General features: G+C 36.7%; 1 protein-coding gene across 1 annotated transcript in view; it reads left to right on the top strand.

Annotated features, from left to right (window-relative positions):
- Nucleotides 1–11,780, top strand: part of COPB2 (coatomer protein complex subunit beta 2) — a 26,126-nt gene that overhangs the window by 12,533 nt on the left and 1,813 nt on the right. Inside the window, exons 10-17 of the mRNA XM_023512995.1 lie at nt 527–678; nt 2,861–2,949; nt 3,034–3,140; nt 4,406–4,549; nt 5,359–5,489; nt 5,708–5,915; nt 9,485–9,595; nt 10,302–10,516. Coding sequence (XP_023368763.1) covers nt 527–678; nt 2,861–2,949; nt 3,034–3,140; nt 4,406–4,549; nt 5,359–5,489; nt 5,708–5,915; nt 9,485–9,595; nt 10,302–10,516 — 1,157 coding nt within the window. The remainder of the gene's footprint in view (nt 1–526; nt 679–2,860; nt 2,950–3,033; nt 3,141–4,405; nt 4,550–5,358; nt 5,490–5,707; nt 5,916–9,484; nt 9,596–10,301; nt 10,517–11,780) is intronic.

Raw genomic sequence — 11,780 nt, 5'->3', positions numbered from 1 at the left:
AGTGTTATAAAAGATAACTTTAAAGAGAGTTATGTCTACTGGGAAAATTTTATTTGTGCAACATTTTATTTTTACTCAATAATTAAATGTTAAAATATGTTTATTAAATTTAATAGTCATTAAAAAGTAGATTAAGATATTTTTATTCATTTGAAGTTAGTCTTGCAGTAAGATAATGCCTTCTTATGGTGTAAATGTTATGAGCAAAGTGGTACTAAAAGCACCTTGGTGTTCAACAAATATTAGCTGAATAACTGGAGCCTTCCTCTTAGGCTTCTCCAGCCATTTGCACCTTCCTGTCCCCAATCTCCTTTGTCTAGAACAGAAGGCCATTGCTGTAACATTTTCGACAATAATGCCATATTTATAATTTGCTTTTGGATTTGTTGGCTAGAATATTTGTGTAGCTCTGTATTCAAAGAAATATATATTTTAAAAGATAAAAGATTATAATATGTAGTGACTAAAAATGGCATTTATTAGAGTTATTTTACCATAAAGATGAATTACTGTTTCTTAACATGTCTTTGGTCCTCTGTTTTCCTTCTTGGCTTTTGTAATTTCTAGGTTTGTTGTGGTGTGTGGTGATGGGGAGTATATAATCTACACAGCAATGGCATTGAGAAACAAGAGCTTTGGGTCTGCTCAGGAGTTTGCATGGGCCCACGACTCTTCAGAGTAAGTCTTGACTGTCCGATATTCAGCTTGCCCTGATTGCAGATGGGTGTTGTATACTGTTCTATAAAGGAGATACTTGAGGTTTTGTTTCTCTGTGTACAAAAATAGTTCTCAACAGAGCTGTCTGTTGGAAGATTAGAGTCAGAGACAACTTTTTAGCATGAGCTGTCTTTGCCCTTTCTATGTCCGGTATTGAACAGGCTCACTGAGACTGATGAAGTAATCACAGTTAACTGGGGACTCAGCACTCATTTCCTTGATGGAACTCATGGCAGGATCTGGTGCTTATGAATGGGCGTAAGGCCGAGTAGGCCCTCAAGTATACTCTGGCAGGCCTTAGGGAGACCCTTCCTTATCTGGGTATCCTAAGGTGCTGCTACCCCTCTATGAGCTAATTGGGGGATGTGTTGTGGTTTGATGCCTTTTTTGAGAAGTTTATTGCTTTTTTAAAACTTACTTTCCATGATATTAACCTACCTCCCATTTTCAACAAAAGGAATTTCTGTTTGAACTTAGAATGTTGATAAAAAGATCTTACTAAAGGCAGGAAAAACAAGTTAACACTGGATTGTATTACCAGGTAGTCCTTGACTCTGGTTCTTTTTTAATTCCTGTTTGGTGCTTGTAATAAATATTATGGCTTTGGTGTTTTCAGACCGCACAATTGAATTACATCATCACAGTTTTCTTCATTTTATTTTCCTCACACTTTGAATTGCCTCCTGCCCCCAACAGTGGGGTAACTTGAGCCTCAGCATTGCATAATAAATGTATTTTTGAAAACTTTATAACAATAAAATTTACTGAGAGGCAAGGAATTATTTTGATCTTTTTGTAAATTTCCTAAGTGCTCTCATGTGCACAGTTGTTTGTTAACGTCTTAAGTACCTGTGGTTCATGAACTGACTCACTTGTCTCAGCTTATCTCTCTGCTTTGATGGTTTCTTCTCACCTTTATCCAGCCATGCCCCTGCTCAGCATTTCTCCTGTCCTGAGCAAAGCACTTACCACATCACTTCCTCACACAATCTCAAATATCCAGTGATAGCCACAGCCCCTCTTTTCAAGACAGACGCCTGCATGTAAGCAGTTGTGTAAGGTGTCACAGAACAAGGCTGACAAGTCAACCATTTGTCACAGGGTTTATTTTTTTAAATCACTTTTACTGAGGTATGATTTATATAGAACAAAATGTACTGTTTTAAGTGTGTAGTAGTCCCCCTTTATCTGCTGCTACTTTTTCTGCAGTTTTAGTTACCTGCAGTCACTCTCAATCCCAAAATATTAATTGGAATATTCCAGAAATAAACAATTAATAAGTTTTAAATTACACGCCATTCTGAGTAGCATAATGAAATCTCCTGCCATCTCACTTGGGATTTGAATCCTCCCCTTGTCTAGGATACTCATATATGCTACCCACCTGTTACCGTATAGGAAAATAACATGTTGTATATAGGATTCGGTGCTATCTCAGCTTTCAGGCCTCCACTGAGAGTCTTGAAACATATGTTCCACAGACAAAGGGAGGGGGCTAATGTATGTTTCAGTGAATTTGGACAAATAAATGTGTATATTCAATAACTGTGAACACAGTCAAATGGCGAAATATTTCTCTCGTCCCCCGACAGCCCCTTGTTTCCCTTAACAGTCAGTCCACACTCTTCAGCCACCTATTCTTCAGTCACAAGCAAGCACTCATCTGCCTTTTGTTACTGTATAGATAGATTTGTCGTCTTCCTTCTTTAGAGGTTTATGTAATTGAAACCATGTGGTATGTACTCTTATATTTGGCGTCTTTTTCTCAGCATAATGTTTTCAAGATTCATCCATGTTTTTGTCCAGATCAGTAATTGGTTCCTTTATTTGTAGATTAATATTCCATTCTATGAGTATACCATAATTTGTTTAATCATTCACCTGTTGATGGACATTTGGACCATTTCCAGTTTCAAAACTGGTTTGTAAGCCCTAGTGATTTGTGTAATATAAAATATGAAGCCCATATGTTATTTGTCCAACTGTAAGGAATTCACCAATGTATTTTAGGAAATAAATATATCACTTAATCTTCAAATATTCATTTTATATTTTTGCATAATTACTCAAAAAATTTGAAGATATTTCTAACATTTGGTAGAATTATAATTTACTATATGTTATTTTGCCTGTTTTCTCCCAGATATGCCATCAGAGAGAGCAACAGCGTTGTAAAGATATTTAAGAATTTTAAGGAAAAAAAATCATTTAAACCAGATTTTGGAGCTGAAAGTGAGTGTTACCTCCATAGGATACATTTTTGAAGCTTTGTAATAGTTCAGAAACATCTAAGCAAAAATTCTATGTTCTTTTCAGGTATCTATGGAGGCTTCTTATTGGGAGTCAGATCTGTAAATGGCTTAGCCTTCTATGACTGGGACAATACAGAACTCATACGCAGAATTGAAATCCAGCCCAAACATGTGAGTTTTCCCCCTATTGTTTTTGTAGTGTTTATCTTTCTGGTGAGTTCTGAGTCCCTAAGGCCAAGAAGTGTCCTCGCACTCTGCTGTCCCTGTTTCAGAGTATCAGACACAATGCCATTTACCTCAGAATTGCTCAGTAATTCAGAATTGTGTGCAGGTGTGGTGGCTCATGCCTGTCATCCCAGCACTCTGGGAGGCCAAGGCGGGTGGATTGTGTGAGCTCATCATTAGGTTCGAGACAAGCCTAAGCAAGAGTGAGACCCTGTCTCTACTAAAAATAGAAAAACTGAGGCAAGAAGATTGCTTGAGCCCAAGAGTTGGAGGTTGCTGTGAGCTATGATCCCATGGCACTCTACCCAAGGTAACAGCTTGAGACTCTGTCTCAAAAAAAAAGGAGAATTGTGTTATTTGAATGAGGCGATAGATATTGGATATTTTCAGAAGTATAAAAATCTGTTCAAAGTCCAACTGATAGTTACATTTTAAATATACTTTTAAAAAGCATATTTTGAAGAAAAGAAGTCAGGGAACTCTTGGCTTAGAGAGGCCACAGAAGCTCCCACATAGTTTAGAAAACCTTTTTATACTTTACTTCATGATGGCTGCTGAAATTTCAGGTGACCATCTCCAGTAACACAGTGTTCTACCTTTAGAGCTTCCTGCTGCTTTGATGGCTTTCACTGTCAGGAAATTATGTTTGAAAACAAACCAGCTTCCCTGGGGCCTAGTTCTTGAGGTAGTATTCTCAATGGGGGCCATAGTGCCTCCAAAAGGGCCAAAACTGGTTGGTAGAAGGGGTTAAAAAAACTTTCTCTTTTTATGTATAAAACATAGAGATGTGTATGTGTGTGTATCATATATTATAAACAGATATCCAGTATACTTGTGGTATTAAAATTTCTTGGGGGGAAGTGGTTAGGGAAAAAAATGTCTAAAAAGGCTCCTAGGGAATGGGTAATAATGAAAATAAAGGGTGAGAAAAACTTTTCTAGAGCAGGAAGGAATAGGCTGCTGTTCCTCTAAATTACAACACATCCAGTGTGTACTGACAGCTCTCCCTCCTGTCTTCCTTTGGTCTCTTTGTTACAGGGCTAAATAGAACAGCCCTCAAATATATGTATAAATATGCTACATAAAATTGTTAAGTGCACACTTAATATCTTGATATAATAAGATAAATCTTTTAAGAAATAAAGTGTATGCAGTTTGTCAACCAATCAGAAATCCAAGTCAATTGTCTGTGTTTTTTTGTCCTGTGGCAGATTTTCTGGTCTGACTCCGGAGAGTTAGTCTGTATTGCCACCGAGGAATCATTTTTTATCCTTAAGTATCTGTCGGAAAAAGTCTTGGCTGCACAGGAAACACATGAGGGAGTTACTGAAGATGGCATTGAAGATGCCTTTGAGGTAATTGCATCAGCACAATGTTAGCTTTGTTTTAAAATGATTTATATTCTTATAGACTTCACTGATTTTAACATTTCATTATAAATTAGATTTGGGGAGGCTAAGCATTTAAGGGGTTCTGATGAAATGTGAAAATTAAAATCTTGGCTCAGAGATCATAATATGAAAGTAAATATGTTTAAAAGAAATTTATGTTTCAGTTTTAGGAAATCTTTAGACTTACTTTGCTATCTTTGAGTAGGAAATTTGTAGTTGTTTGGTCAGAAGACTATTGAACCAGAGTGATTTAAATGAGCTGCCAAATGGTAAAGATAAATCATCCATTGTGGAGATGTCCTGGAAGGTTATAAAATACTTAATATTCTAGGGCAGCGCCTGTAGCTCAAAGGAGTAGGGCTCTGGCCCCATATGCCGGAGGTGGCGGGTTCAAACCCAGCTCTGGCCAAAAATTGCAAAAAAAAAAAACTTCTAGTTTCATGTGAATTAGGGGGTTTAGATAAGACCCTTTTGTATCATAGTTTTGACCCAACAATGGGATTTTACATTATAAATATGAATCTAGGAATCTGTTCTTACGTGAAAAAAGAAGAAATTCCAATCTTTTTTTTTTCTTAATCAAGCCCAGGTGAGGTTGAAAGCCAGCACTGTAACCACTGAGCTACAGTGCCCAGCTAAGATTTTCTTGCTTAAAATAAGATTTTACTTTGCATTCCTTATTCAACCTTATCACCCTAAAAGTATCTTTAGCTTTTTGTTACTGACAGATTTCTAATGGTGGATAAGGTAATAATAGTCTTTTCTTTCTGCAGGTTCTCGGTGAGATTCAGGAGATTGTGAAAACAGGGCTGTGGGTAGGCGATTGCTTCATTTACACGAGTTCTGTGAACAGATTAAATTATTATGTTGGAGGAGAAATAGTCACCATTGCCCACTTGGACAGGTAGCTGAGTATCATTTTGCTTTTGACCTAAATTTCAAAGTGTACTTCTTAAACAGAAGCTGTTGCTGGCTTGTAGCAACAATAAGCAGATTATTTTGAATGTTACAGTTTTAGTAGGTTGCCTGTTGTTAACGAAGATTGCAGTTGGGAGTGTGGTGTGTATGTGTATGTTTAACTTTAGATTTGAAGTTCTAATTTAGTTTTTGTTTCTATTATAGGACAATGTATCTCCTGGGCTATATTCCGAAAGACAACAGGCTTTATCTTGGGGATAAAGAATTGAACATTGTTAGCTACTCCTTGCTGGTTTCAGTCCTGGAATACCAGACGGCTGTTATGCGGAGGGACTTTAGTATGGCTGATAAGGTCCTTCCTACCATTCCAAAAGAACAGAGGACCAGAGTTGCACACTTTTTGGAAAAGCAAGTGAGAGGATTTTTTTTGTTTGTTTCTTTGTGTTTTTAAAACTAGCAATATGTAAGAATGTTAGTAGGGATTTGCAAAACTTAATTTCTTATTCACTATTGATTTCCTACGGCATTGGAATATCCCCTGTAAATTTAAGGCACTTTTTACAGCATATGTGCCCACTCCTCATACTCTTCCTTTCCCTTCCTCGGTGTTGTTAGTACCCCCTTTAAATGTTGGAAGTGATTGACCAGTTCGCACCTTCTGTACACCTCTTTTCCAATGTCTTAATGTTTCCATTGCTATCCTAAGTTTTTTCCTCTATTCCACCTGCCTTTTTTTCAAATTGTGATAAAATAACACATAAAATTCATCATTAGCAACATATCTTTTTCTTAATAGAGTGTTTTTTAACCTAAGTTATATATGCACAAAGCATACAGGGAGTTCTGCAAGACTTATGGAAAAAGCAGCCCTTCTTTCCCCTCTCTGCTTCCTACTCCCTGGAGGTACTTTTCATTATTTTATCTGAAATAACTCTTTGTATTTATTTCCACATCTCTAATTAATAACATGCAACATAGCTGTTTCTTTATTTCTCAGCTTTAGACATTTTTTTTTTTAGAGACAGAGTGTCACTTTCTCACCCTAGGTAGAGTGCCATGGCATCACAGCTCACAGCAATCTCCTGCTCTTGGGCTTAGACGATTCTCTTGCCTCAGCCTCCCGAGTAGCTGGGACCACAGGCACCCACAACGCCCAGCTATTTTTTTGTTGCAGTTTGGCCGGGGCCAGGTTTGAACCCGCCACCCTCAGTATATAGGGCCAGCACCCAACTCACTGAGCACTGGCACTGCCCAACTTTAGACATTTCTTGTGACTTTTCACTCCATAGAAGAAAGAAGATTTAGCTTTCTTTACCTCACTGCCATTTTTATTCCCAATTCTTGGTACATGACCTGTCTTTTCTCTGTGGAAAGTTTTTGGATCTTGTCCCTATTGTTCTGAAATGTTACAATGATGGTGGGCCCTGGTATAGAGGTCAGTTTTAATTCATTTTGTACGCATTAGATGAGCTTTTTAAATGAGAAACTCAATGTCCTTTGTTTCTGAGAGATTCTCATGCACCATTCTTTGATGATTTCCTTCCTTTGATTTCTATATTCTTTTTCTGGAACCATTATTCAAATGTCAAACTTGCAGCACTGGTTTTCTTATTTTGTTACTCTTTGACTTTTTAGACCTTCTTGTACATAGAAAAGTGTCTCTTACCTCTCTGAGAAAATGAATGATTTTTTGTTGTTTTTAGTTTTAAGTTTTCTTTTCCTCTTACATGGTATGCTTTTTCAAGTTGCTTTTATTAATATGTTTTGATCTTTGTCTTTCCTGTTAGAGATTTTTCTTAGGTATCTGATGAGCTTTGGGTCCTTATTTAAGAGTGGAGGGATCTTATTTAAATGATCTGAATTTTGGTGTGGGGCACAGTCTTCACAATATGTGATGTAGTTAAGCCAATAGATTAGAGAGCCTCAACATGGGTATCTTCACTGGCTGTAGTACATGTAATTACTTTTTGTTTATTAAATGTATTTAGTGATCACTTACTGTACCAGGTACTGTTCTAGCAGACGTAGCCTTCACAGAGTTGACATTTTGGTATTTTTAGGTCTTTCCTCTTGAAGTGTTTAGATTTCACAGAGAAGCTCCCCAATCACCATCATTCTGGAGAATGAGTAGAAGACAGCTTGGGGTATTTCACTTAGTCTGTGTATCCATTTTCTAAATCTTTAATTTTCCTTTTGATACTGAACATCCCCCCTCTAGCTGTACTGAGTATCTCTAGGCTGGATACCCTCTTGTCTAACCTCTCCAAAGTATAAACCTGTCTTCTGTGTGTCAAAGGATGTGAGAAAGAAAAGAAGATATTATTTTATTTAACTGCTTATAGGGCAATTTTTTTGTTTGTTTTAGTATTACCCCTCATAAAATACCTCTGGGTCTTCTGAGGTGTCCATTCAGTTGTCTCTGTGGGGTCCTCACTCCTGCTGTAGGATTAGTTTTCTCTAGTAAGTTTTAACAGTGTTTCTACTCCATCAGATTTCCAGCTTCTAATTTTTTTTTTTTTTTTGAGACAGAGTCTCACTCAGTTGCCCTCGATAGAGTGCCCTGGCATCTTACAGCAACCTCCAGTTCCTGGCTTAAGCGATTCTCTTGCCTTAGCCTCCCAAGTAGCTGGGACTGCGGGCCCGCCACAATACCCGGCTATTTTTTGGTTGTAGTTGTCATTGTTGTTTGGCAGGCCTGGGTTGTATTTGAACCTGCCAGCTCTGGTGTACGTCGCTGGCGCCCTAGCCACTGAACTACAGGTGTTGAGCCTCCAGCTTCTAAAATTTTGTTACTAATGTTTCCTCTCCCTCTTTGAAGGTCCTTTGGGAGTTCCTGCCTTTAAAAACAAATCCCTTTAGTGTGATTTTAGTGAGGACTTAGGGGAAATCAAAAGTGTTTATATTTTTAACCCATCTCATTTCAGCTGCTTTGCCCTTGCCTATATCCATCTATTCTAAAAAACTTCCATCTTCCACTCTTGGGTTTTATGTTAAAGAGTGCTAGTGTCTCTATCGATATTAGTGAATACAAAGGAGTAACTCAGATTATTTAGAATCTGGGAAGTTAATCCATAAAACACAACAACAAAAAGCCATCTTGAAGATGTAGCTGAACAGAACTCTTGAAAGCTGCCTGTCTTCTCCATACTGACCATCTTGTTAATGAGCTTTCTCCCTCAGTGTGATGAAGAGGTAAACTAGCCCTGAAGTTTTTATGTAATAAACCACACCCCATTAGAGATGAAAAATTTGCCCATAGGGCAGACTCCATTAGTAGTTTGTCTTGTGAGAGAGGCTAATTTTAGTCTTGGTATCCTTGGTTTAAAAGCTTTTTCTTGATAGCTTAATGGAGTATAGGAAGAAAATTTTAGACTTCCTTAGGATACTTGCTAAAGAATAAACTGGTCTTGAGACCACCAATAAAGGTGTAGGTAATGACAGCTGACCAGTGTCTGGACCTGAATACAGAATCTTTACCAAATGAACTACAGATAATAGAAAGCTGAAAAGTTTTAGATTTGATTTCCTTTTCTCTGCCCATTTACTGCCAGTAACCTCATCTGTAAAGTGAGGGACTCCCTTGATGACCTCTGAAGCACAGAGGAGGACTAGGTTACCAACAGCTAAGTTTGCACCTCTGTACCTTGTTTTCTTCTTCTGAAATGATTCTTATTCAACTTTCTAAAACCCCTTTCTCTTTAACATTTCTTTTTACCTTTCTAATTTTACTAATTGTTTTACTTGAGTTTATCTAGTATTGGCCAGCTTCCATTATCTTAAAAAACAGTAAGCATGATGTGACTTAATATAACTTTTTCTGTTTCGCATTATAGAATATTCTGTTAACTGTTACTTTTGTGTTTTGAGTAGTAGGGTTTCTATATTAGCAAAGTTATTTTTAGAGGGAAATAGAGGACTTCCTCTGGATATATGTGCAATATATGCATAAATACTCCACACATATTTTTTAACTCTGTTCAGGGGTTCAAGCAGCAAGCTCTTACAGTATCCACAGATCCTGAACATCGTTTTGAACTCGCTCTTCAGCTTGGAGAGTTAACAATTGCATACCAATTAGCAGTGGAGGCGGAGGTATGTTCTAATTCATTATTTTTCATAACTAATGGAAAAATCAGTAGGTTCTTTGTGGTTTATTACAGCTTTCTCAGATGCAGATCTGTGACTTATTTTGATGCAGTTACTGCCTCTCTGGTATTTCAAAGATGTATTTTGTTAATCTTTGCGTAAATTAAATTTGTGGGTCTTTATATATGGGGCCTCTAAGTTGTGGTTTAAATCCAGCATTTATGGATAAACTTAAGATGTGCAAAATAAATTTTAGCAGTGTTAAGATCATCAAAATATACAGCATTTTATTTGATTTCTGAGGAGTTACAAGTTATTTTAAATTTTTAAGGACATAAAAAGTTATTTTAAACATTTAAGGACATAAAAAGTTGTATTTTTTCAAAAAAGTAGTATTAAATCACTTGTTAAAATAATTATAATTACCTTGAAACTCCAGTTAAATGGTTTTATTCTGAGTTTCACTGTGTAATTAACAAAAGAAAAATATAATGGGTTGGTAATTATTCAGGCATTATTAAAATTTATGTGTATTTTTACTCTGTATTCGTGAATGATTTCCATTTCTTCATTATACATTTTGTAATGTCAACTTATATATGTATCTTCCATCGTCAACACAGTGATGTTGAAGTTAGCAGGATTAAGTTGATGTTGGAAATTGAAATGTTTATTTCCAAAGATATTTTAACTTGGAAATGTTTTCTTATAGTCAGAACAGAAGTGGAAACAACTAGCTGAACTTGCCATTAGTAAATGTCAGTTTGGCCTAGCCCAGGAGTGCCTGCACCATGCACAGGATTATGGGGGTCTGCTGCTTTTGGCCACTGCCTCTGGAAATGCTACTATGGTGAACAAGCTAGCAGAGGGTGCAGAGAGAGATGGCAAAAATAACGTGGCATTCATGAGCTACTTTTTACAGGGCAAGTAAGTATTAATCTAAGGTCCAAAAGAGCTTGGTGAGTATAGTAATTAAAAGCAGTTACTTCCACCATTGACATAGTCACAGGATGGTTTTTTGGGGAGGAGTGTGAAGAACGGAACAATAGAGAGGAACCGGTGAATGGCTGGATGGTGTTGAATAGTGGGGGCAGTTAGAAAAGGACAGCACTACTACCTCGGTGGCACTTTGAGCAAGGGCCTCTCTTAACATATTTGGTATAAATATTTGAGCTAAGTGAGTTGTTCAGAGAGACTCAAATGGGAGAAATGCTAACCCCCCTTTTTCACAGCTTTGCCTATTAATGGCAGCGGCATTTTATTTTATGACTGTAGGCTATTGAGCTGTTCAGTTGGTACCTGAATGGTAGTGATTTTACCCCAACTGGATAATTTTTATCTATTTACAGCAAGAATAAAGGGATAAGGATGCCAGCCACTTTAAGATTTGAGTTCACTGAAAAGCATTAAAATGTCACTTTTTTTTTTTTTTTTTTGGCCAGGGCTGGGTTTGAACCCACCACCTCTGGTATATGGGGCTGGCGCCCTACTCTTTTGAGCCACAGGTGCTGCCCCAAAATGTCACATATTTTTTAAATCTAACAGCATTAGTGCAGACCAGATCATTTGGACATGAGTTGATTGTTTCATGAAATAAAACACAAAAATATTTATTAGCCTGGTCCTACATGCTTATTTTTAAAAACTTCATACTGCATCATAAAACTTTGAATATGTACCCCAATATATGTGAATATATTTATGAACTTAGCTGCCTATAAGAAGAGATCCACTATTCCTTGTCAATAATTCAGAAATCCAAAATTATTCTTAAGTTTTTTATAATATATTTGATGACAAAACCTGACCTGAACTTTGACATACTGTTTTTAGTTGCTTTTATGACACTTTGCTTGTTTTTAATCACATTGATATTCATGTTATTGCAGGGAAATTAATTTTTGTGGCTTTTGTATAATGATAAGAATGTTAGGAAATACATAATGTGTACTGTCACTTGTCTAAAATCTAAAGTCTGAATTATGAAACACATTATTATACTTGATAATATAAACTTTCACAGAAAAAAATTGAAATTAAAAATTGAAGCACTAAAAATGGACACTTGGTATTTTCCTACTAGGCACCACTGGCTTGTCTGGTCCAGCATATGTTGGAGACACTACCCTTAGATATTTGTATAACTGAATTTCTGCTTGCATCCTGAAGCCTTTAAATCTTAATAATATAA

The sequence above is a fragment of the Otolemur garnettii genome, unplaced genomic scaffold (assembly GCF_000181295.1).
Source record: "Otolemur garnettii isolate 467f Iridium unplaced genomic scaffold, OtoGar3 scaffold00032, whole genome shotgun sequence".
Taxonomy (NCBI): domain Eukaryota; kingdom Metazoa; phylum Chordata; class Mammalia; order Primates; family Galagidae; genus Otolemur; species Otolemur garnettii.
Note: the sequence above shows the minus strand (reverse complement) of the source record. Positions and strands in the feature narration are given on the sequence as shown.